This window comes from Perognathus longimembris, chromosome 4 (assembly GCF_023159225.1).
Source record: "Perognathus longimembris pacificus isolate PPM17 chromosome 4, ASM2315922v1, whole genome shotgun sequence".
Lineage (NCBI taxonomy): Eukaryota > Metazoa > Chordata > Mammalia > Rodentia > Heteromyidae > Perognathus > Perognathus longimembris.
Window position 1 is genome coordinate 57146274 of NC_063164.1, and position 26382 is coordinate 57172655.

Here is a 26382-nt window from a genome sequence, read left to right on the forward strand (position 1 = left end):
AAAAATCATGCCTAATTAGTTAAAAGATGCATCCAAAAGGTACAATTGATCAGTCTTGATATCAAAGATGAATATGAACAATGATGTGAAAAAGGACATTATGTGGTTCTACCTTTCATCAATAAATTTAAGAGTGTAAAAGGATTCTGGGACCCAAACATTTGAAAACTCCTGCTCTAGGATCACTTCTTGTTAATCTCTTGTTCATACTGCCACCATCCTTGAAGTCTTCAAACTGATCATGGCTTCCTCAGTCTTCTGTTGAAGACCTGTGATTTGTGTTGTCCTATCTTATACCTATCTTTTGTGCATGCTGGTCTGGGTTTAGGTGTTACAAGCTGCTTCTTGTACTTCCAAAACTTTCCATGATTTGCTTGTCTATGTGTCAAGACATATACTCCACTTTTCTTGCTTAAAACCTATTCATACATCTTTCTACCAATCCTCCCTCTACCAACTCTAAATCTTTGTCAAATCCCACTAAATCTATAAAACATAGTCCAATATCAATTTCTCCTGGAAAGTTCCTGAGCTATAATTCTCCTTCACTTCCTTGTGCAGAATGAAATGATCCCCATCATAACTTCTGATAATAAAACACCATATATATCTATAAATTCTGTGTATGGTCATCCATAGTCATACTTGACTATTAGCTCTTTGAGGGAAAATTCCATAAGGATGTGATCCATGGAAAGTAGTTGATATGTAGTAGTCCTTCAATAAAGAGGTTCCAGAGATGAGTCTCACAGACTTTCCTGTCCAGGCTGTCTTTGAACCATGATCCTCAGATCTCAGCCTCTTGAATATCTAGGATTACAGGCATGAGCCACCAGTGCCTGGCAATCTTCTAAGTTTTAAATTCTGTTCTTGGTTCTTATAATAGGATATATTAAACTTGAATCTTTGTATTAATTGAGAGAGGGGAGTGTTTGATTTGCTCACACAGTCACATACTGAGGCTCTTTTTTTAATCAAAAGGATCATATCTTAGATTTCTTCTTTAATCTTGAGAAGATAGTTCTGGAGAAAAATTTCTATGTTAAATTTGATATATTTTAATAAATTATAATGCACATATAGCCATTAATAATATATTCCACACCAAGGCATCAGTACAAATTAATTTTTAAAATTCTTCTCTAATATAGATATAAAGTTATGTAAGAACTTTGTATAATAGGATCATAGAGAACTATAATGAAAAAAAATTTCTAGAGAGCTGCCAAAATTCTGAGGGTTTTTTTTGGCAGTAAGGTGCATCTATGAGAAGCTCTGCTCTCTGACTTGTTTAGTGTCCATCTAGACAAATATTGGGCAAGCCCTAGTTCTCCTTGTAAAGGAAAACTGAGTGGAGGTAACCTGATTTCGCAGGTTTAGAGACAACCATTTCATAAAGAATTTTATTGCCTGTAACCAAGAACTGATTCTTCATTCTTCTCCTTCTTACCAAATTAAGAAATCAAGGGATGATTTCTTTATAAGCAAATGTTTATGATTTTTATCATGGTAACTTGGCCCATGACATTTCAGAGAAATCAGAATAATGTATAAAGAAATATTAGATTTTTCCTCATTTGATATGTTAAATGTAGAGTTATTTCTCTATTCTGGAACGTGGCTCACGTCTGTAATCCTAGCTACTCAGGAGGCAGAGATCTGAGGATCCCGGTTCAAAGCCAGTCAGGGCAGGAAAATCCATGAGACTCTCATGTCCAATTAACCATCAGAAAACTGGAAGTGGCACAGTGGGTCAAGTGGTAGAGTACCAGCCTTCAACTGAAGATCTCAGGGACAGTGCCCATGCCCAGAATTCAAGCCCAATGACTGAAAAAAATAGAAAGGAAGGAAGGAAGGGAGGGAGGGAGGGAGGGAGGGAGGGAAAAAAGAAAGGAAGAGAGAAGGAAGGAAAGACACAGGTAACTCTCCTAGAAATACTCCATACCAATCTAGCTCTCCTATCCCAACTTCAGCATGATTTTTACTTCTTTGTCAATAAAGAAATGCCAAATAGTTAAGTAGATACTCAAATACAAAGACAAGCTTTTTTCTGCTAAGAAAGCAACTATGTTTCAGAAAGTTTCCATGAGACATGCTTGTCATGCTATTGCTTTTTCATTTAACACTTGGGAAAAACCATTGCTACTCAGTTCATGACAGATAATGTGACACAAGTGGATTACACATCTCTGGGTATTTGATGCCTACAGAAAATGCTCATACTCATTCTGCACTTAACAGCACACGGCCTAGAGTTGGATTGAGTTTGTAGCCATCAAAATTGACAGGCCATGGCTGAAAGCATTAGTTCACTTGTTTTTCTGTCTTTTATGAATTTAAAAGGTACAAAAAATAAATGATTGATTTTTGAGAACAATGGAAAATTATCCTCACACTTCCTAATATGTGTGCTACTTGATAGGGGAAAAACAGGCTGTATAAAGTAGGGTTTTTGTTTTCACAATTAGAGAGAAAAATGGTGCCACTTTTTGACAGGTCTGATACTATGACAACAACAAAGTAAGAGGACTGATTTAAACACAGGTTGTTGTTTGTTGTTTGTTTTTTTAACTTTTATTATTGGAACACATCAGGGAAAAGAAATTCAGATGAACCTTCTAAAGCCATATAGGGATCAATTTCTTTTGTATTTTATTGTAGAATCCTGAGTTTCCAGTTTGTAAGTCAGTTGGATCTATGCAGTGAAGAGCCAACAACTCAAATGCCATTTAGGGATTAAGAACTACGAGAATAGAAAACAGTTGGGACCAGAAAGAGAGGACATTACTTATAGCAAAATGTCACAATGATTGGTGATTTTTTTGGTAATATAGTTCAAACCCTGATACAAGCCAAAACAAAACAAAGCAAAATAAGGAAAAACAAAAACAAAAACAAGAAAAACAAGGGAAATATAGTAAGGTACATTGTATCCATAAACCGCTTTGTTGAATGGCAACTCCTTTGTACAACTATTTAATGATAATAAATATATGGTACAAAGAAAAATGCAAACAAAAGATGAGCCATTTTTTCTGGAGAAGGTGGCAGCCTTGCTGCTGGTGATGCAGTTCACGATGCTGACAACTAGAGCAGCAAATGCTCCTTCCCCAACATGAAATTTTGCATCAAGCATGCATCACAATAACTGCAAATTTGCCTAACTTTTTGAATTGGGAAAGTAGTAAGTTGTGAAAAGGGAAGGGAAACAAATCATGGGTCCTTAAGCAATTCTATTGATAAACATTAATGGAATTACTACTTTACCAAACATAGGCTGTCATACAGTTCTGAATCGAAAGTTTCATAATGGACTCTTGTTAACATTCCACTCACTTTTAATGACAAATAAAATTCCATATATTGGTGGGGTACTATCTGATTACTTAACATCTATCCATTGTAAAATGGCTATTTCAGGCAAATTATCATTCAGAACAGACTTGTGATTGGTTTATAAATTTGAATTATTAAAATCCAAACAATTGATGGTTTTTCTAAGTTAAAATTTGTAGTATACATCTAAAAGCATGGCAATGTCTGTACTTTAAAAAACTATTGTAAAAATTAAAATCTATTCATTTTTTGTGATTTTTGTGTAGTTCAAGCCCTGGTACAAGTAAAAAAAAAAAGGGGGGGGGGATTTGTCAGGTTGCATTGTTTCCATACACTCCTTTGTAAAACTTAAAGATAATAAGAATATGTTAGAAAAATAGATTTTCTTATTCTCCTCTGCCACTTGCTTTCTTCGTGCTAATATTTTTTTTTCATTTACTGTAGGCAATTCTCATGCTAGAAGCTAAACGTAATTAAATGTGCAGGATGAAAAGATGGCACAGGCACTGCTGGTACCCCCGGGACCTGAAAGCTTCCGCCTGTTTACTAGAGAATCTCTTGCTGCTATCGAAAAACGTGCTGCAGAAGAGAAAACCAAGAAGCCCAAAAACGAACAAGATATTGACGATGAGAACAAACCAAAGCCAAATAGTGACTTGGAAGCTGGAAAGAACCTTCCATTTATTTATGGAGACATTCCTCCAGAGATGGTGTCAGAGCCCCTGGAGGACCTGGACCCATTCTATATCAATAAGAAAGTGAGTGTTCATTCTATACCTTACAGTAAGGTTTTCGTTACTCACATGACCTTAGAAAACTTTCCTAGGGCTTGTATATTTGTGGTGCCATGAGTTTTCACTGGTGAAAGACTTCTCAATATTCTTTAGTGGCTCTAACTTTTGTGCACCATAAAAAAAGAGATTCTTAATAGAGAAAAACTGATTATAGTAGATAAAAATGAATAAAGGATTTGTATAATTTTGCAATAATTGAGGTAGCAAACAAAACTGATATCAACAAAGTTAACTATTTGCTTTTGCTAGCCTATTTAAGTGCATAATGAACCATCAAACAGTGCTGAAGAAAAAGAAAAGTTTTGGTATGATGTTGTGCTTACATGTCTTAGTTCTTCTTTGGCTTTAGGATTCTTCAAGATTTCTTATGTGCTAGAGGACAATGAATAATCTACTTTGCAACTTCCTTTGTGCTGATAATACTGCTCACCCAGAGGTGCAGTTTTGTTTTCCATCCATGAACCTGAACTCTGATTAAGAGTTACTCTCACCATTGTTGAGATTATGACAGCTCAACTGCAGAACTCCTACTTGTATTTAAAACATTACCCTGAGGGAACAAATCATGACTAGAAAAACAAAAATGATAACCCTTGCCTATACATAACATAACTCTACATGTATAACTGCATCTTCCTAATGCTGAAATAATCACATCATATGTCAGAATTAATCAATTTCTGTCAGTAAACGAGCTGAGTGATATTTTGTTGAGAATTTTAAAAATTAGAGGAAGATGGATGCTTTCTAAGAAGAAGGTGTTTTGACATCTGAAAACACCATTTTCTATTTCATCTTTAAAAACAGTAGTTTAATTTAGAAACTAGGAGCAAATTAATATGATGATATAATGGTTATGGATTAAGGATGATATTGAACACCTTTACTAGTGAAAGCCTATCCTTTTAAAGCAATAGCTGAAGAATTGTCATTCTTTAAGCAGTATGTAATTCCAAGTTCTAAGATTAGTAAAGAAGTATGCATCAAGCTTAGCTGTCCATACAGAGCATCTGAGGATGACATAACCCCTCCATCTTGTCTTCCTCCTCGTTGTACTCTTCCTCCTCCCTCCTCTCTTCATCTTCTCATTCTTTTTCTTCTTTCTTCATCATGGTACTAGTGGTGTCCTCAACCTTTTTTTTTTTGTATTTATTAGTTTTCAAATAGGGTCTTGCTTTTTTGCTTGGACTTTCCAGGATTATGATCCTCAGTTAATCTTCTGATGTAACCGGAATCTACCAATTGGTATATACCAACACACCCAGCTTTTTATTGATGGATTGATTGATGTAGTCAGTCATGGAGCTTGATCTCAGGGCCTGGGCACTGTCTATGAGCCTCTGTGTTCTCAAGGCTAGCACTCTACCACTGGAGCCTCAGCATCACTCTGGGTTTTGAGTGGTTAATTGGAGATAAGAGCCTCAAGGTTCTGCCCAACCTGGCTTCAAACCATGATCCTCAGATCTCAGCCTCCTGAGTGTATAGGATTATGGGAGTAAGCCACAAGTGCTGGCTTTGCTCAGATTTTCAATTGGTTGACAAGGGGTCTCATGGACTTTTGCTTTCCACATCTGAGCTTAATGCACAATCCTACTAATCTCAGCCTTCTGGGTAGCTAGGACTGTAGGTGTGAGCCAATGTGCTTGGTCTTGAATACATTATTATAGCATAGATCTGATTCCACATGTCTGGGTTGAGGCCAGATATCCTACATTTTTTATAAACTATCAACTAACAACATTGCTGCCAGTACTTAAATACCCACTTGGAATAAAGCTTTATTTAAAGTCATAAAGCCAAGTGGAAACAGTTAAGCAGCCCCTTTTTTTCTTTTTAATTGGTTGCACAAAAAGTGACTACAAATATGTGTGTGTGCATGTGTCACATACACAAATATCTATACAGTTCTACAATAATTTATCTTAGTACTTTACAACTAATATGATAAATAAAACTTTATCTTATTTTAGTGTTACATATTATGTATGATATATTTGTGATATATATATATATATATGTATGATGATGATGAAAAGATAATTACCAGAAACTGGGGTGGGGGGAGGGAACCTTTCATTTGAGAACTATTGCTCTAAAGTAGACTTTTTCAAAGATGTCTTCAAGACACAAGGCCTTGATAATAAGTATTTGCTATTTGAAAAAAGAAACTTGATCAGGTTAGTACGAGCAAGGAAGAGCAAGCCAAAGTAATGGTGAAAATCATAAACCAATGGATCTTTTGCAATAACCTGAAGACATTTTTCTCCTGATGGCAATGCTTCCTAATTGCAGAGGTACTATGCCAGGCTACCTCACAGTTAGAATGTTAAATGTGCTACATCATTTTATTAAGAAAGTTGGTATTGACTCCATGCTTGACAAAGATGCTTCCACTTATCCTTTGCTTTCATAGATCTTGTTCAAAAGAAAGGTTGTGCTGGTTATGCCATTGTAATTATTTTCATGACAGTGATACATCTCACAATAAATAGAGTGACATCTGATTTTTAATATATCAGGCTTATAAATTTGGTAAGTGTGAATCTGCCACTAGCAGACATAATTCTTTGCCTTGTGCTGGCAAAGTCTGGTTTTATTGTCTCCATATCTGGGAATGATTTATCCATAGTGGCTCTGAACAATGGAGTCCTTTGGCCAGAATCTCTGCACTGTCCTCATTTACAAAGTTATGTATAAAGTTGAAGACTCAGATGCAACTACAGGAAAAAGCGCTTCTTGAAAAGAACCAGTGGAAGAAATTCTAGAATTTTAAAACATGAACTACATGAAAAAAGTCAGGTAAAAGGCATGAAAAAGTTTGAAGGCTTAATGTAACTATTTTCTGCCATTATTTAGTAACATATTTTAGTGCCTAATTTAACTGGATGTGTAACATCACAATATATTTATTTTTTTAATTCTTATTTTATTCCATTGGTGATATTCAGAGGGGTTGCAGTTACATAAGCAAGATAATGAGTACATTTATTTTTGAACAGTGTTACCATTCCCTCTTTTTCTTCCACTTTCTTTCCTCCTCAACTCCCCTCCCTCTAATGTAAAGTTTTTTTCTAACATAGTGTCTAGTGAGTATTACTGCTGCATTGATTCACCCTTTGTCTTACCACTGCTGTGACATTATAACATCTCTTAATACCATTTAAGTTAACATCATTAAATAGCGACAGTGGTAATAATAGCAAACATTTGTTGTGCTAACCCAGTGTTACACAGTACTTGAGCATTCTAGTTATTTTTTCAATTCACTAGTGAGGCAGTTATTAGGGCTAATATCAGTTTATAGGAAGGGAAACTAAAGTCAAGAAAAGTTGATTAGACAGGGTTGTATTGCATCAGTGGAAGATCCAATATCCAAAGCTAGACAACCCAGCACCAGAACAAGGGCTCATACTCACTAAATAAAATCATGTACAGACCTCATTAACAATAAAAAAGATGGCTAAAAATTGGTCTTACCAAGTTTTAAGTCCTATGATAGGTGTGGTTCTAGTCATTGACAAATAACTCCTCATCTTGCCTCAAGGTAGCAAAAATTTGAGTGGACATATAAACTGTGTATATCCTGGAAGAAAGAATGAAATGGTGTTCTAGAGTCACTGGGGGATCATTCTTCCTTCTACAGCCCTTATGCTAGAAACATTAAGTACTACTTCTTAAGATACAGAATTAGAGTTCTTTCCTTGGAATCTTGACTTTAGAGATGGCACTATTTACTCATCATCCAATCATCTGTCATGTTCTCAAATAATTTTTCAGTTTAGGCACATAATTCAATGATATCAGAACTCCATTTCAGGCATCTTTCTTATAATTCTTTTATTTATACATGGCATTAGTAATTATTCCTTGTTTCTCAGAACTGAAGATTTTTGTGTCAGTTATTGCTTTCCAGAAAGAAACTAGATTGTTTTCTTAGGAACTTAAAAGTTTAATGAACATGTAATTGGTATGTAAGCATCGATAGTACTGCAGAATCTAATCTTGCAGGAAGAATAAAGGGTTCTGGATTTGAAGGATAATTCATACCAACTCAACCTATTTCTTGAGATACTTTCAAAATAAAATTATTTGCTAATGTTGAATGTGAAAATTGCCTTTACAGAGAAATTATTTCCAAAAGCATGAGTTAATGTACCACAAATGATGGCTTACATTTACATATTTATTGCTGCTGTTCAATGCATAAGTGTACTTTGATGGCTTGTGATAATAAATGACCTAGTCATATGAATTCTTTAATGTTTATGAAGTTCAAGAGCAGTCTTTCCAAGTTTCACTGTCCCTTGCTGCTAGTAGAGGATACTCATCTTGTTGTCTTCATATAATTTATATAAGTCTATTAATTGAAAATGGTTAACCAAGTAATGGTTGACTCCATGGACTTAAAGGGCAATGCACAGAGAGCTTGTTTTGTCTCCCTTCCATATTCACAATATGAATATTGCCGCCTACCTATTCAAACAGAGCATGTTGTTGTTGAACATGAATGTATAAGATATGGCCCTTAGCTAAGGGCAAAAACATATTATCACATCAATCAATATATAGAACAGATGTCATAAAGGTAAATAGTTCCTTAAAGGTAAAGTCATATGTAATAAAAATAAGCACTCATTTGCAAACCATAGGGCAGGAGGAGGAGGAGGTGTGGAGGGGTAGATTGCAGGCTCTCTGTGCTCCATACCTTATAACATCAAACCCAGTCATATGCTCATGGAGGTGACTGCTTGACAATGATTGCAAACAGCTTATCAGAGAGTACAAATGAGTAGGGGGCAATAGGAACTATAAGGTGGTTAAAGTGGTTGGAGTAGGGTGATTCTGGTAGTAGCAAACCCAAGATGATCTTGGGGGACTTGGTAGTTAATCACTGAGAGCAGAGCTGAAATGCGAGGCTGATAGGTTGCAGACCATCGGTGTTTAACTGTGGGATACCCTTTGAAGTGATAGGTGTCAGACTGATTTTCAACCCAGCTATCCTTTCTTAACATTTTTTTGAGAAGGAAGATTCAGAAAAGTCAGGTAATTCAACCTACTTGAACATTTTAAATGGAGAAAACTCCCATAAAGAAACATAAACAAAAAGGATTTTAAAGGTTTGGCATAAATGAAAGATTGTCTTAATAGCAATATGTACAGAATAATCTGAAAAGTTTCCAAAACTGGAGACAGATGGCAAGTTTTAAATAGAATGAAAATCTGTAAAGCTTCAGTATAATTTGGTTTAAAATGTGTAGGATTATTAGTTTGTATCAGCAAGTTGGTAATTTACAGACAGATTAGATAATCATAAATTGTATCTTTATTTGCAATTGAATGTTAATGTATAGAAGCACCTAATATATTTACAGTATACAATTAACACATCGGCACCATAACAACTGGCTTCAAAAAACACATTTGAGAAAACAAGTCAGGAAAATATTTTTTATGTATGTGAACCTTCCAAACAAACCACTTGCCTAACCTAATAATATCTTTCTTGTTATTTTCTTTTTCAGACTTTTATAGTATTGAATAAAGGGAAGGCCATCTTCCGGTTCAGTGCCACCTCTGCCCTGTACATTTTAACTCCACTAAACCCTGTCAGGAAAATTGCTATTAAGATTTTGGTACACTCATATCCTTTCTATGGGATTTGCCTGAATACTATTTCTTAACGAAAATGATATTTTAAATTTAAATACTTATAAAATTATGTTGAGATGAATATTAGTTACTAAATGTTGTTAGTTTAGTTGGTTTGTTCTTACTGTTTTTTGTTGTTGTTTTATTTTTTAAAGAATAGGTGTAACACACTTAGCCATAGAGTTATCAGGGTAATTCCAGAGTAAATATGAAATCACAATAGTAAATGTGCGGAAGTAGCATACAGGAGGAACACATTTCCCTCACACAATTATCATTTCCAATTTAATGATATGTAACCATTGTTGACAAAAGTTGTAGTATATGCATTTGGTATTATTTTCTAAATATTTAAATAGACCCCCTCCTTCGATTTCTTTCTCCCTGCCTCTCTCCCTCCATAAACATAAACTGATAAATTCCCCTAGCTGTATAATTTTGCACAATGAATTAGAATGCACAGTCATTAATATTTGCAGCAAATAGAGACTTTCTTTACTAAATTCAATTTTATGAATATTTGACATATAGCTTTTCAAATAAATGTGCTAGAATGTAGAGCAAGAGTTATATTTTCTTATAATTTTTACTTTTGCTTTACTATTGCTTTAATATAACTCAGTAAGATTAATTTCAAAATTAACTTGTGTTGATGAGTTGATATGGAATTGATTCTTTATAAATGGCCGTGAAAACAAACTAGAATTTTTCCTTAACTATAATCTACTTTATTCAGCATGCTTATCATGTGCACTATTTTGACCAACTGTGTATTTATGACCTTGAGTAACCCTCCAGAATGGACAAAGAATGTAGAGTAAGTAGGAATAACTTCTTGGAGTGAGAAATGCCCACTCAAGTTCTCTAGCAATCTCCTGTGCTTATGGTCTGTGTTATAGTTTCCACTTTTTGAACTCTAAATACTACTAAGAAAAAAAGTTACTTCCGTAATATGAAAGAAGATAAGGGAAGCTCTTTGGGGGAATTTTACTTCTGTAAGGTAAGTATTTCAACAAATTCATAGAAGGTTATAATTTTCAAGGAAGATTACAATTTAGCATACACTTTTTAGTAAATTAAATCCATCTTTTAGCATAAAATTAATACAAACACTGCTAAACATTTTAAATATGCTACAATGATCACTTGAGTAATGTGATGAATAAGTTATTGTATTCTATGTACTGTTATTATTATTATAGTCTGGTTAAAATGTCATAGGTGTTAGTTCTATGTTATTTTATTTGATATTTTGTTTATGTGATATCATTATATTTAGATGTTTAAGTTCAGTGACTTTGACATTTTATATACCTAAGTTATACATTAGATTTGTAGGTTATTTAGAAACAACATGTGTACTAAAACCCTAAGATATATTTCTTAATAGAAATAAAAACATCTACCAATCTGGGCTCTAAGACATAACATGGAATAAGGAGAAAACATGATTAATGGTAGATTACTCAAAACTGTGAAATGATGCAACCAGAATACTAATAAAAACAATAATTATCCCAAAGAAAGATGCTTGTCTAGCTATTCTTCCAATATTTGCATCTAATCCTTCCTCTGATGAGATGAACACCCATCTCCATTTTTTTGATATTATCAGAGTAAAATATTTGATTCAGAATTTTAACTCAAGGAAAACTTTGTCTAACCACAGACATTTCTGAGGACATTAATCCATCTCCTACTTGCACTAAAGGAAAACACTTCTACTTATTTTCTACATTAATCTTCATTCTTTTTCTTTTGACTGCACTGGAGTTTGAACTCCTGAACATGTGTTTATAAAGCTGATATGACACTGCTGAGCTATGTCTCCAGCCCCATTGCCCATGGGTTATTTTTAGAATTGGGTCCCACTCCATGTCTAGGTATGTACTGAGAACTTTCTCACCTGGGCTGTCCTGAAGCGACAATACTACCAGTCTCTTCCTCTAAAGTAGCTAGGGATTGTAGGTGTGAGCCTTAGACTCAAATGCCTTTTTTCTTATTGCAAGAGATTTTGTATTAAAGTGTGAGATAATGTGTTCCTTATTGTTTCAAATATTAATGTTCTGTAGGAAATTACACACATACTATATGTCTGCATAATATTATGATTGCCTTGTCATAAGGTAATTTATATAAAAATACACCGAAATAAACAGAAAGTGTTTAAGTAATATGTCTTCTTTTCTGCCAAAAGCTGTTTGGATATTTACAACATCATTGGATGACTATAGAAAATTAGCAATACAGGCAGATGGTCCAGGTAGAGGATGGGGAGCATATGTGTCTGTCCCTCCAAGAACCAAATGATTTGGGGACCTTTCATGGAGCTCAGGTCAGATGTCCCCCACCCCTGAGTAGTATAGTCAATGACTGGATACTAAATTATTAAGAAGAAGTATATAAAATACTCTTATTGATTCTTATATTTTTTAGGTAACGTCCATTGGGAGATACTGTTGCTTTCATTTCTGTCAGTAAATTAGCATGTTAATCGAAGTTTATTCATAATAGTAGTTTGAAATACTTTCTAGAAGTCAATACCATAGAAAATCTATTGCTTATGTAGAGAGAGCCCATTAAATAGAGCTTTTATTATCATTTACAATTTAGAGTTGACAAAATAAACATATCACTATGAAATATGCAATGTATTTTTCTTCCAGGGAGTTACTGTAGCATTTAAATATGTACAATTTTAATTTATTGGTATAAAATTAATAAGCCACTTAAAGGGAAATTTTGAATATGTCAATCTCATGTTAAGGAAACAGTATCATCTTAGAGATGTTTTACTCATTTTGAAAATAGTCTTAGGTTATTTTTTTATTTTATTTTAATGCCAGCCTGGGGCCTGAACTCTGGGCCTAAGTGCTGTCCATGAGGTACTTTTTGATCACGGCCAGCACTCTAATACTTAAGCCATAGTACCACTTCCAGTTTATTCTGTGATTAATTGGAGATAAGATTCTCATGGACTTTCCTGCCTAGCCTGGCTTCAAATTGTGATCCTCAGATCTCACCCTCCTGAGTAGCTAGGATTATAGGTAGGAACCACCAGCACCTGGCTTTCATCTTGGCCTTAGAAAAGTTCTGACATACACCTTCCAGTTAGAAGGCTTTGAGTAATTTTTCTGATCAATTAACAAGAACAGTTTAACAGTAAACCTACAAGAAAGCAAAAAAATAGTAGTGGTTACATAAAATACATAAATAAACAGTACAAGGAATAGAGAAGATAATTCCATTTGGGGATGAAAATAGAAGTTATTGGCTAGGCATAATCAGTGAGATCCTATTTCATCAAATAAGCTGAGAAGGCCACACTTTGTAGCCCTGTTTCTCAGGAAGTAGAAGTAGGAAAATTGTGGTCAGTTCTGTACCAGTGCAACACTTTATTTGAAAAGTAGCTAAATTATTAAAATGGTAGGAACATGACAAACTGTAAGTACAAGGCCCTGAGTCTAAAGCCCAATACCAGCAAAGAAAGAGGGGGGTGGGGAGAGAGAGAGAGAGAGAGAGAGAAGCAGAAGAAAAGGAGGAGGAGGGGGAGGGGAAGGGGGAGGGGGAGGGGGAGGGGGAGGGGAAGGGAGAGGGGGAGGGGGAGGGGGAGGAGGAAAATAGGGAAGGAGGGAGGGAGGAAGGAAGAAAGGAAAAGTCATTGGTATTAGAATCAGTCTCTGTATAAAGGTACAGAATAAGAGTACAAAGAATGGAGTGTATGGGTGATATTATGTAGTGAGTTGAGTACTGTTGAAGGCAAAGTGTTTCTACTGTGACACAGGTAGACAAGATGACATGATCATATCAGCAGCCCAGAAGGGGCTGAGCCAAGAAAGATCAATCTCTCCAACTTCCCACTTACATGTCCAGTCAAATTTGCTAATTTTAGAACATATAAATGCTTGTGTATGCAATCTCTGTCTAGATGTTAAGCTCTATGTCTGGACTGGCTTCCTTGCATAGCTATTGTCACTCTATATTTCAAAGGATTTCTTATTTTGGGAATGTAGAATTTTCTTACAAGGCACTATATCTAATGTGATAAAAAGAACATCTATATAAAGTGTTTCTCTGCAAACAAAATGCCATGGTAATTACATGTAGTGCACAGAGATCTGAACTAAAATGAAGTTACACATAAGCTCAGAAAAGTAGATGTGATGGTTTCTGCATATATTAATTTTCCTCTTTTATCATTTGCCTCTTATGAAGAAATTGTATGCAGGAAACTTGTAAAACAAATACCCATCCAAACACTTGTACATATAAAATACTGGTAGGTAGGTAAATATAATGATTTTAAAAATAAGAGTACATCAGATTTTTGTGGATTGATGTACTCTGACAAAATAAACTTAATTTTTTTTAAAGAACAATGCTGAAAAAGAAGTACTCTCAACTATTCTTTGGAAGAAACAGAAATAACTTATAACACTCACAGGGAAAAGGGCTAGAAATGTACTATATTTCATAGCAAACACAGAAAAAAAGCCTTATATGATTCTGGAAACAAACTTGAATTCAAACAACTTTTACATGATTTGGACCAAGGTATATAGTAATAGGATGAATGCAGGTTAGCTTTAAGAATTTTGTTTATCCCGGGGTTGTGGTAATTGTTAGAACACACACACACACACACATAATTACACACACACACATACACACACACACACACACACTCACTCCTGAAGAACGGAAATACTGTTTCTTGTGATCATGTATACATACCTATGAAGGAAGAGACAGAGTGAAAGAGAAACAGATTAAAAGAGAAAGGAAAAGTTTTCTAATACTGAATCTGACTCAAGAATAAAAAAAGAAGTGCATTCCTACTGTGTAATACATGTCAATAGTTTTAGCATGAGCTTAATCACTGAAAATGTGAATGGAAATATTTATTATAGGCAATAAGTCTAAAATGTGTTTCCTCTAAAGTGAAGAAGCCACCTGCTTCCTGGTACCTAAAATTGGAACTGAAATTTCTCTAAGTTTGACAAAAGGGGTGGTATTTTGCAAATTCTTATTTACTATAACAGCAAATGACATTCCGTGGTTCCTTCTTACTTTGGCCACTAGAAATTAGAAGGTTGCGCAAGAGCATAAACCTTGTGGTTTTGTGGAGGATTATCCACAAAATTCATGAAATGATTATGCTAAAACCTAAATGATTTAGTAAGAATAGATTACTGAGATGGGCTGGGCTGTGGCTCAGTGGCAAAGTGCTCACCTTACAAGGACAATGTCCTGGGTTCAATTCAGAGAGACAGAGAGACAGAGACAGAGACAGAGAGACAGAGAGAGAATATATTGCTGAGGAATATATTTTCCCTTCACTATATTCATTGTCACAGTTTTATATGATTAAATAGAATATTTATAAGCAGAAATAGGAACAAAATTTTAGCAAATTGAAAAGCCGTGAAACCCAATGCTGATAGCTCATTCCTGCAGTCCCAGCTAGTTAGGAGGCTGAGATCTTGAGGATAGCAGTTCAAATCTAGCCCAGGATGTGAGATTCTTATCTCCAATGAATCACCAAGAAAGCTGGAAGTGGAACTGTGGTACAAGTGTTAGAATGCTACCCTTTAGCAAAAAAAGCTTAAAGACTGCATCCACGCCCTGAGTTCAAGCCCCAGGAAAGAGAAATAGTAACCCCCCCCCACCACACACACACACAAAAACATGTATTTTAATAATTCAAAGGAAATTTCTTTGCTTTGTCTTCTGTGCTTTTCCCAGGTATACCTTTACTGGGATCTATACCTTTGAGTCACTTATAAAAATCTTGGCGAGAGGGTTTTGCTTAGAAGATTTCACATTTCTTCGTGATCCGTGGAACTGGCTGGATTTCAGTGTCATTGTGATGGCGTGAGTAATTTTTTAAACTTGATAGAGTTAAGTAAGTGGTATTAGTTGCAGCATAAACCAAATATGTTGAGACATATTTTAAGTGAATAGTTCTCCTACTAGTTTAATAAGTTGCTTGCCTTTTGTATTTTGAGTATACATATTAGAATCTACAATGTGAGATATAGATTAATACTGAGCAATAAATAGAATTACTTTCACGTCCTGCATTCTTTCTCTTCAGTAAAATGAAATTATTTATTGACTACAGTTTAATAGCAGCAATTGTAGTTCAATATATTTTGCAAACAAAAGTGTTTATATTAGTGAAATTTGCATAGAAACAAAGCATTTTTTTCTTGAAGGCAACTATCATCATGTGATGCCAAAGTCATTCTGTTTGTTCAGGACCAGGGTCTCTACATGCCAAGCCCAGCATTAGTTATTTAGTATGAATGTTGCCAAAACTATCAGTAACTCTGATTTAATCCTACAGGTATGTAACAGAATTTGTAAGCCTAGGCAATGTTTCAGCTCTTCGAACTTTCAGAGTCTTGAGAGCTCTGAAAACTATTTCTGTAATCCCAGGTAAGAAGAAACTGTGTAAGGTAGTAGGCCCTTATATTTCCAACTTTTCTTGTGTGTTATTGTGTTTGTGTGTGAACTCCCCATTACAGATATGTGACAGAGTTTGTGGACCTGGGTAATGTCTCAGCGTTGAGAACATTCAGAGTTCTCCGGGCATTGAAAACAATTTCAGTCATTCCAGGTGAGAGCTAGGTTAAACACCGAGGCTGGCTTTAAATCATCTTGAGGTTGAAATTCCACATAGAGCAATAACCTTGATGCATTCTGGTGTTCATAATCATTTCCAAGAATTTCCAAGTGATGCTTTAATGTCAGCTTGGTCCCTATAGTTCTAGAAAGCTCACTTATTTATAAAGTCAGCCTTTGAGTTTAACAGAAAATTGCATGAGACATCTATTCAAAATACTGGTTTTACAGTCTGTCTTTCATGTGTGCTTATGACTCACAGTTTACTCATGCATTCTGATAAAGCTTTGCTACCATGGCTTTACTAACTGATTTGTATTGCACCATTCACTGCAGATCTATTTCTAACATAGATCTCTTCTATAAAAGAGCAAAGATGATTATGGAAAAGCTTGCCTAGGACAGGGAATTTGTATTAGCTTAAAATTCTTTTCTCCTTGACATCAATGCTCATGGAGACTAACTGAAAGAATGGATTGGGAGAAAACAAGTTCGTGAAACATAATCTGAAAGAAAAAATAACTTCAACTTTGTTGTGTATACATTTCTGGCAGCAAATAAAACTACACAAGCAAAACTTTAGGCCTAGATAGGTAAACTCTTATTTTGAACCTTCAGAAAGCACTGTTTGTAGAAAGCCAACTCTCCATCTATTTCCTAAATCATGAGGCTATCCATAAAGCTTTGATGTCTATGTAGCCAACCATGTGTTTGCGTTGGGAGTAGGGTGTGTGTGTGTGTGTGTGTGTGTGTGTGTGTGTGTGTATAAAGATGTGGCTTATGGTGCTTTCCTTGGCTGACAGGAGATTCTCTCTCCTTAGGCCTGAAGACCATTGTGGGGGCCCTGATCCAGTCAGTAAAGAAGCTCTCTGATGTCATGATTCTCACTGTGTTTTGTCTGAGTGTGTTTGCGCTCATTGGGCTGCAACTCTTCATGGGCAATCTGAGGAATAAATGTTTGCAATGGCCCCCGAGCGAGTCTGCTTTTGAAACCAACACCACTTCCTACTTTAATGGCACAATGGAGTCAAATGGAACATTTGTTAATATAACAATGAGCACATTCAATTGGAAGGATTACATTGCCGATGATAGTAAGAATGATTGCTATTACTTTAACATTATTATTGCTGAATGAGTTTTCATGGCTGAGACTGTGAGCATGATGCCCCCTTTGTAACAGTGTATACACTGTTAGTGTATGGTTGGAACATAAGTTATATAATTAAACTGGTGTGTTCTTAATGCAAACAGCATTGATTCAGAAATGAAATCACTTATTCTTTATATGAACAGGTCACTTTTATGTGCTGGATGGACAGAAAGACCCTTTACTCTGTGGAAATGGCTCAGATGCAGGGTAAGAGACAAATCTTTTTTTAAAGATGTATTTTTTTTGCAAAAAAAGGAAGGTATAAAAAAATCTATCTAGAAAAAAACTAGTTTCAAAGACTAGTTTCTGTATAAATGATAAGATTCTGTCTTCCTCAGAAGTGCATTGTCTGACTTATTGGATTGTCATTGCAAGGACTCTCATTCACTGCTGGTGGAAAGGGAAAAGAAGAAAACTTGAAAAAAAATGACAGGTTCTTAAAAAAACAATAGTCTTCCAAGACAACAAACAAGACTACCACAAGAAGTTTGGGACAACAAATTTGAAAATGTAGCCACAAAAGTACTTGCTTGTGAATGTTTATAACAGCCATATTCAAAATCTTCCCAAACCACAAGCAAAAAAAAAAGCCTTTCAAATGTAAAAGAACAAATAAACTGTGGCATGCTCATAAAATGAAATCATATTTAGAGATAACAGTAAATGCCACAAAAGACTTTGATAAATCTGAAATGCATATTTCCATATAAAAATACTTAAAACCAACCTGAGAAAGCTACCTACTTTACCATCCCAATTTCATAACATTCTGGGAAAGAAAAAAATCGTAGGAATGAGTAAAAAAGTTTGTGTTTTTAGTATGATAAAGAGTTGACCAAGTGAAACATAAGGCAGAAGAAACTATTCTGCATAGTTGTGCAAGTATGAATATGAACACTAAATATTTGTCAAAAGTTATGGAACAAAGTAGGAAAATTGATATATGTAAATTGTAGTCTGTGAGGAAGTGAATGTGACAAAACATTCAAATATATTTAAATGTATGAAACTACATCACTAAAGGAACTGGATTAATAATGTGCTGTCAAGAAATTGTAGTGCATGCCTGTACTGCTAGCTACTTAGGACACTGAGCTCTGAGAATGGCAGTTTGAAGTCAGTCCAGAGAGAAAAGTCTGAGAATTCTATTTTCAATTAACCAGCAAAAAGTGGAACTAGCAGCATATATCAAGTGGTAGAAATAGTGGAATAGTGGAATGAGAACATGTGGCCTTGAATTCAAGCCTTAGTATTTGGAGAAAAATAATTATATTAATAATGTGTTGAATTTCACTTTGTAACTTAGTGGAGTTTGTGAGACTAAAGGCAAAAGGAACAATGTTTCAGTAGATAAAGTTGTTTCCCAATAGTAATTTTAATATGGATTATCATAAAACATCTATGCATGGGTACTGCCATTGATCAATTAGTGGATGGTAGCAGCCAGGTTGCTTAGTTTTAGAATAACAAGTTAAAAATAAGCAAATGGAGGAGTCTAGAATGATCCCTGTGGTGATAGAATAGACTTAGAGACATAAATTTAACTTCAAGCTTAACTTATCTAAACAGATACATCAATGTGTGTATGTACATTACAAGATTGTACACAAATGTTTTGTGAGTTGAGAAGGCCCAGGAATGATGATTTCTCAGTAGCAGCAAACAACATCTGGCACCCAGATCTTGATTTCTAATAGAAATAATTAGAAACCAGGGCCTACTGGGTAAACTGTTAGGTCTAAAATTGGTAAAGGAAAGATAAAAGTTGGTCCTGAAGCATGCTGTGTGCTAGAAAATAAAAGGAAGCTAAGAAATAACAATACCCAAAAGCTTGGAGTATTTCAAATTAACACAAATATCCAACTAAGAAAGCTTTCAGTGGACAAACCAGGAAAATTTTGAGCAAGAAATGAAAATACCATCGCATGATAATTCAAGGAGTAAAACAAACATAAACATATAATGATGTAGGTGGCATATTCTTACTATTTTCAAAAGGATTCAGTATGGAAAAGAATAAAAGTGCAAATTTACAATGGAGAAACAACAAAAACTACTTTGTCAGATAGAGAAAGTTACTAAGAATGACAAGTCACTGAGTATGTTCCCTTGCAATGATGTGCTGATAACACCACCTTACTTCTATATGCCTCCACCCAAAATCTATAACCCCCAAATAATGTTAAGATAAACATGAGATAAATCTTAACCTAAGGGCATCCTACAAAATGTACAAGTACTCAAAACCAGCACTGTCATCAATAATAAGAAAAGCCTGAAAACTGATCCAATAAAGAGCCATGTAAGGAGACATGACAACTAAATTTCATGTGTATCCTCTTGTAGGAAAAGGACATTATGGGAAAACTGAGGAAATACAAATAGAGTTTAGTAAATTGGAATGTTTCAATATTAGAATCTGGCCAATCTGCATTCAGGAAGTCTGTACATTTTTCTACTTTTTCAATAAATTTAAAATGATCTTAAAAGGTAAATTTTACTCCTATGGCCTTGTTTAATAAAATAATTCACTAAGTGGTTTCCCATCCTTTGATTCTCTTCTGAATTTTAATTTTAAATTATTGGTTCCTACCACTTTATAAGGAATAGAATAATAATGGAAGTCTGTGGCTGATACCTCTTGCTATTCTAAGAGTCCATAAATCTGAATTGCTTATGCCAAACTTTTCTACTGGTTCTTTTCCTAATACATTTCATGTAATGAATTTCCTGTATGACTTGAAATGTATAAATGAAGGTCAAGTAAAGTTTATCATGGATAGCAATTACAATTCAGAGTTTTGCCAATTTCTATAAGTCAAATGATTTAAATTGCTGAAATTTCTCTACTGACCCTACTATCATTTCTGTCTCTCACAGGCAGTGTCCAGAGGGGTACATCTGTGTGAAGGCTGGTCGAAACCCCAACTATGGTTACACAAGCTTTGACACATTTAGCTGGGCCTTTTTGTCTCTGTTTCGACTCATGACTCAAGACTACTGGGAGAATCTTTATCAGTTGGTATGGTCCAAATAAGAATGCTTAGGATTCATTTTATGAGCATATATAAAATGATGGCTTTGTGTACATGTTTCTTATATTCTGGAATGAAGAAGGTATGATTTAAAGCAAAGGTGCCTGGACTCCTAAATGGTCATTTAGTTAGTATATATTTGTGTGTGTGTGTGTGTGTGTGTGTGTGTGTGTGTGTGTGTGTGTGTGTGTGCATGTGTGGGTATCCATATGGAGAGTTCTTTGTAAGATTGACATTTTGTAAGGGGATATGGAGACTGTAAAGAGTTTTCATGACTTTGGTAAATCTATAATCTAGTTATAGAGATAACAATGGCATGTGTAAACCTAAATAATAAATGGACACTAAAGACGTAAAAGGAGACTTCGTAGAAGAAGAAATAAGAATGGCCAATAGACTCATGAAGAGATGTTCAACATCTCTGGCCATAAAAGAAATGCAAATCAAAACAATACTGAGATTCCACTAGAATGGCCATATCAAGAAGACTAATAATAACAGATGCTGGTGGGAATGTGGCCAAAAGACAAGGCTACTACACTGCTGGTGGGAATATAAAATTGTTCAACCACTCTGGAAAGTAGTAGGGAAGGTCCTCAAAAGACTAAATATTGAGCTTCCCTATGACCCAGCAATCCCCCTCTTGGGCATATACCTAAACTGACCACAAAACAGCCTACACTAAAGCCACCAGCACAACCATGCTCATTGCAGTATGTTCACTATAGGCAAGAGGAATCAACCCAGATGCCCCTCAGTGGACGAATGGGTCAAGGAAATGTATAAATACACAATGGAATTCAAACCTTCCACTGGAAAGAATGACATTGCCCCATTCATAAGGAAATGGAAAGACTTTGGAAAAAGTATATTAAGCAAAGCAAGCCAGACCCAAAGAAACAAAGGCTGCATGGTTTCTCTAATTTGTAATAAATTAGAATGTACCTATCAATATATAAGTAAGCTCAATGGATAGTAAATGACAAATAATTACACATGGACATGATTACTTAAACAGCAGTCTGAACATTCACATACTGAGAAAAAACAAACAACTTGGGGGAGAGGGTAGTTGGGAAGGGGAAAACTGGGAGAGAATGAGGGAGTTGTGACACTATTCACAAGAAATATACTCATTACCTGATTTATGTAAATACAACCCTTTTTACATCACCTTTATGATAAAATTTTCAAAATTTAAAAAAATAAATAAATTTGTGAATAAAAATGTTAACAACCAAATATAAATGGCTGGTGTAAACATTTTAAAAAATCAATTATAATTTTAAAGTTAAAGCTACAGGTAATTGAATCTAAAAGAGTGAGGCAAGGGAGAGAGAGCTATGGCATTTCTAAATGATACAGACAGACTGTTATAATATGGAATTCCATTTAAAGAAATGAAGGACTAGTGTTCTCACTTGTAATATTGCTCCGCATTGTAACTCTGATAAAGTCGCTTAGTGGGGCTTAGTATATGCTCACTTAGTACATATTTATATGAAAGGACAGTATAATAAAACTTCTGATAATTTGAATAGTGTACCTCTCTGTCTCTCTCTCTCTCTCTCTCTCTCTCTCTCTCTCTCTCTCTCTCTGTACTTGTTCATTTTACCTTGCAACAAAAAGAAATAAAGTAAGTTGGTCATAGTAAGTTGGATAGTAGACAGAATTCTTCTCTTCATGAAACTTGGAGCTGGTGTACATGATCTGAAAATACCAATAAAACTATCCCCTTTCTTCTCCAGACATTACGGGCTGCTGGAAAAACATATATGATATTTTTTGTCTTGGTGATTTTCTTGGGCTCTTTTTATTTGGTGAATTTGATTCTGGCTGTGGTGGCCATGGCCTATGAGGAGCAGAACCAGGCAACCTTGGAAGAGGCAGAACAGAAAGAGGCAGAATTTCAGCAGATGCTTGAACAGCTTAAAAAACAGCAAGAAGAAGCACAGGTACTGAGTTATAATAAGCAAAACTTTGTCATTATTTTTGCCCCTAATAGGAATGTTGTTGTGACATAGCATTCTCATTAAGCCAATTCAATTGAATTTTAATTTGTGTATAGACATTGTCATTAGAAAAGAGAAAGTAATTCAACCTTAAAGTTGTGTCTGAAATCAGAGTCAAAGCAACTTCACTATTTTGTATGTACTATATTGTATTATGCTGTATCAGGCCATGCCATACTATTAAGAAATTGCAAACTATACTCTCACAGAAATAAACTTTACTATAATGAAATTAACTAGTTCATAGAGAACATTAGAAATAAAGTTTACTATGTGATTGTCTCATAGAAATTAATTTTTGGTTGCATTTGTAAAATAAATTATACTATTGAATTTATGAAAGAAACATACCTGACATTTAAAACTATTGTTGTGGCTCATCGAGTTATATATTTGAATTGTATTGTGAAGTAAATTGAACTCAAATGTAAACAAGAAAACTTTAGCATACATACCTACATTTAAGCATACCTACACTTCAGCATTCTGCTTTCTGAAAGTTGTTCACTACAGTTTATATGAAGATTTTAAAAAAGCATCTGAAACTAGGTGCCGGGTTGGGGGTGGGGTGGGGAGAGAGAGAGAGAGAGAGAGAGAGAGAGAGAGAGAGAGAGAGAGAGAGAGAGAGAGAGAGCTAGAGAGCACTAGCCAGTTCTGGAGCTTGAACTCAGGGTCTGTGTGCTGTCTCCAAAGTTTTTGCTTCAGGCTAGCACTCCACCACTTGAGCCACAGCTCTACATCTAGGTTTTGCTAGCTTTGAAAATGATCCTCAGATCTCAGCCTTATGAATAGATAGAATTATATGTGCTAGGCTTTTTTCTTTCTTTGTCTTTTTTTTTCCTGCTACTATTAAACATTATGTTATGTAAGTAGCAAATGAGATCTTCCCCTGGTAAGGAGAGGAGCACAGAACTGAATTAGAAGTGGAGTGGGTAGAATCACATATTTTAAGATGGAGATTGTGGGGAGACATATTAAGAATCTGAAATCCTCTATACAACTATTTGGAGATAATAAAACAAGTAAAAATCTAGTTTGTGTTAGATTCAGTTGTAGTTCCTCTAGATAATTGCTAATTTTTAGTTACTCATTTTAACTCAGGATTTTCTAGTGAGTACCTTATCACTGTTTAACTTGTGGAATTGTTTTTCATGCTCTTATTTTTCATGCATACATATATATATAAACATATATATACATACATATTTCTTTTATGAAGTGATTGCTGATTTCAAAACTTGGCCTTTTTCTTATTGAGCTTGATATGTTCTTTACAAATATACAATCTGTGTACAAGTGTTTTGTCATAAATTTGCTTTGCAAATATTAAATGACAGCCTGGGACTTATTTTTTCTTGTACCTAAACATATTAAGGGCTAAAGATGTTTATTTTGATTAAGAGGAATTCATTTATTTATTTTTCACTTTTATTGCCAGAAGCTTCATCTAAAAGATTTTGCCAAACAACACCACAAATATTTTTTCTATAGTTTGTTCCAATGCTATAGATTTTTAAGTTTTACATTAAAGTAAATAATATTTAAAGTTAATTTATATAAAAGGAGTTACATATTCCTTTTAATTTATGCATTAAAATATGTTATTTCAATGCAATTAATTGGATAACATAATGATTCTCCACTAAACTGGGTTTGAACTACTGTCAAAAATCACTTGTTCATTGTCATTAGGCAAATTTCTTTTTAAAACATACCTTTGTTCCATGTACTTGCTGTATTTGTTTCTATTATGTGCTGATATCATAATCTCCTAACTAGAGTGGCTTTATAGTAATCCTGGAAATCAAATGTCATCAGCTCTTCAACTTTGGCTTTCTAAAAGCCATTTTGGGCATTCAGATCCTTTACAGTTCCAAATGAAGTTTAAAATAAGATTATTGATTTAAGTTTGCACAATTTTTATTGTCTTATTTTCAAGTTTACCAGCTTTTCTTCTGTGTGATCTAAATCTTTTGTTAACCCTATCTAGTGCATTTTTCATCTCAGATACTCTGGATTTCATGTCTAAAGATTGTATCTACATCTTCTTTGTACATCTTCAATTTATATTTTTAACATGTGTAATGCAGTTATGAAAACACATTAGAGTTCTTTTTGACTGATTCCCACATCTGTTTCCGTTGTTAATTTATTTGATTATTTTTGAGTTATACATTCTTCTCTTTACATTTTGAAAAATCTTCAAATGAATACTACAACTAAGTATCCATTGTACTTTTTTGAGTGTAGGGTAAGGTTGTGTTGCTATAAAAATTATTGATCTTTGTTATAGAATATAGTTACAACACTTACAAACAGATACCTTGGCATGTTGAATCATTTGGAGGTTTGCTTGTGGCAGAGTGTAAGAGGAAGAAGTCTTTCCCACTGATCCTCAGCATTGATAAATTTTATTCTCAGAACAGAAAGGAGATCAGAAGAGTGCCAGAAGTTTGTATCTCTGTACAACTCTCTGCCTTATATTATTTATATTCATAGAAGTATCCCAAGAATTCGCACCATATATCTGCCATGAGGAAGGTCTACAGAGACACTCCACTGCATTGCAGTCTAGAATCCCAAGTCCATGATCTAATACACCAACAGAACTTGCTTTCTTCACTTTTGACTTCCAATTGTCTTAGAACACCCTGAACCAGTATCTTCAGCCATTGAGTTTATGTTTTGTCTGTTTGATGAGAGAGAGAGAGAGTATAATGATCAGAAGTCCATGTAAAGTTGAATACATAGTGACTTTCATTTACTTTTTTTTCAGATGAATGCACCCAGATAACCTGAAGTAGTCATTGAATAGCAATATGTAACTGAATTTCATAGACTCAAAATTTGATTTCTGCAGTTACTTTAAGGACTGACAACATATAGCATTTGTCCTCTTTTGAAAAACAGGGATTTATCATTGAGTTACTTGGCTTTTTACCAAAAACTCAGCATTTTCTGGACATGGAGGCCTTGCTATTTTTGTCCTGCCTTGGTGTTTAGAGTAGTCATTTGACCACACTCCACTGATTTCAGAAGGAAACTACAAACAAATTTGGAACACTTGACCATCTAATGAAGTAGCCCTTATAGTTGCCATAAATTTCTACAATATTTAATTACTTATCAGTTTAATTTCATCTGCTACAAATAAAACACACTAGTAAGACAATAAAATAAGATCGATATTCAGAAAGTAAGGACTTTCCATTTTAAAGTTTTAAGTGTTATAAGACCACATGCAATTGTATTTTTACAGCATAACATCATTCTATTATCATTCATAAAAACAAAGATACACATTTTAAAATGTTTCACAAATCACATAAATACAGCTTCTTTAAATTCAGAAACAAAAAAGCCCTGTGCCTAATGGAAGTATAAATAAGCTTGTTTTGTCAAGTCTCCTCTCATTAATCATCTATTGGCCTCTAGTACCAGAATCTTCATGATTTTACCTTCACAACATTTAAGTTGATCTTATGACAATTTTCAATACCTATGTCCTTGTTCTGAGAGACTTAGTGGCCTGGTGAGATTACCTGTCCTTCAGTGTTGCCCACATGTCAGTCACCCCCTCTGACTCCAGAACCTACTATCTAGCAAATGACTTCATAAAGCTTAGCATCATTTCCACTTCTAGTTGATATTTGTTGAAGGTTCTCTACTGTTAGTCATTGTGTAGACATGAAGAAGAATGATATATGCAGCTCAGTGGACTCAAACATCAAAACTTTAAAACATGGGAAAAGACAAGTGTTTTGGATAAGATCATT

The 26382-nt window shown here is 34.6% G+C and overlaps 1 protein-coding gene across 12 annotated transcripts in view; it reads left to right on the forward strand.

The window, feature by feature from the left end:
- The first annotated feature begins 3830 nt into the window (after window positions 1-3830).
- LOC125349995 (sodium channel protein type 3 subunit alpha) overlaps window positions 3831-26382 on the forward strand; it is a 77941-nt gene continuing 55389 nt past the window's right edge. For 6 of the 12 annotated variants that reach the window (XM_048344264.1, XM_048344266.1, XM_048344272.1 and 3 more), the window contains exons 1-9: window positions 3831-4094; window positions 9653-9771; window positions 10507-10596; window positions 15525-15653; window positions 16310-16401; window positions 17228-17500; window positions 17703-17766; window positions 20440-20581; window positions 22343-22549. In XM_048344264.1, coding sequence (XP_048200221.1) covers window positions 3831-4094; window positions 9653-9771; window positions 10507-10596; window positions 15525-15653; window positions 16310-16401; window positions 17228-17500; window positions 17703-17766; window positions 20440-20581; window positions 22343-22549 — 1380 coding nt within the window. Of the gene's footprint in view, window positions 4095-9652; window positions 9772-10506; window positions 10597-15524; window positions 15654-16128; window positions 16221-16309; window positions 16402-17227; window positions 17501-17702; window positions 17767-20439; window positions 20582-22342; window positions 22557-26382 lie in introns of all 12 variants that reach the window. The other 6 variants (XM_048344265.1, XM_048344273.1, XM_048344271.1 and 3 more) reach the window with 2 other exon arrangements.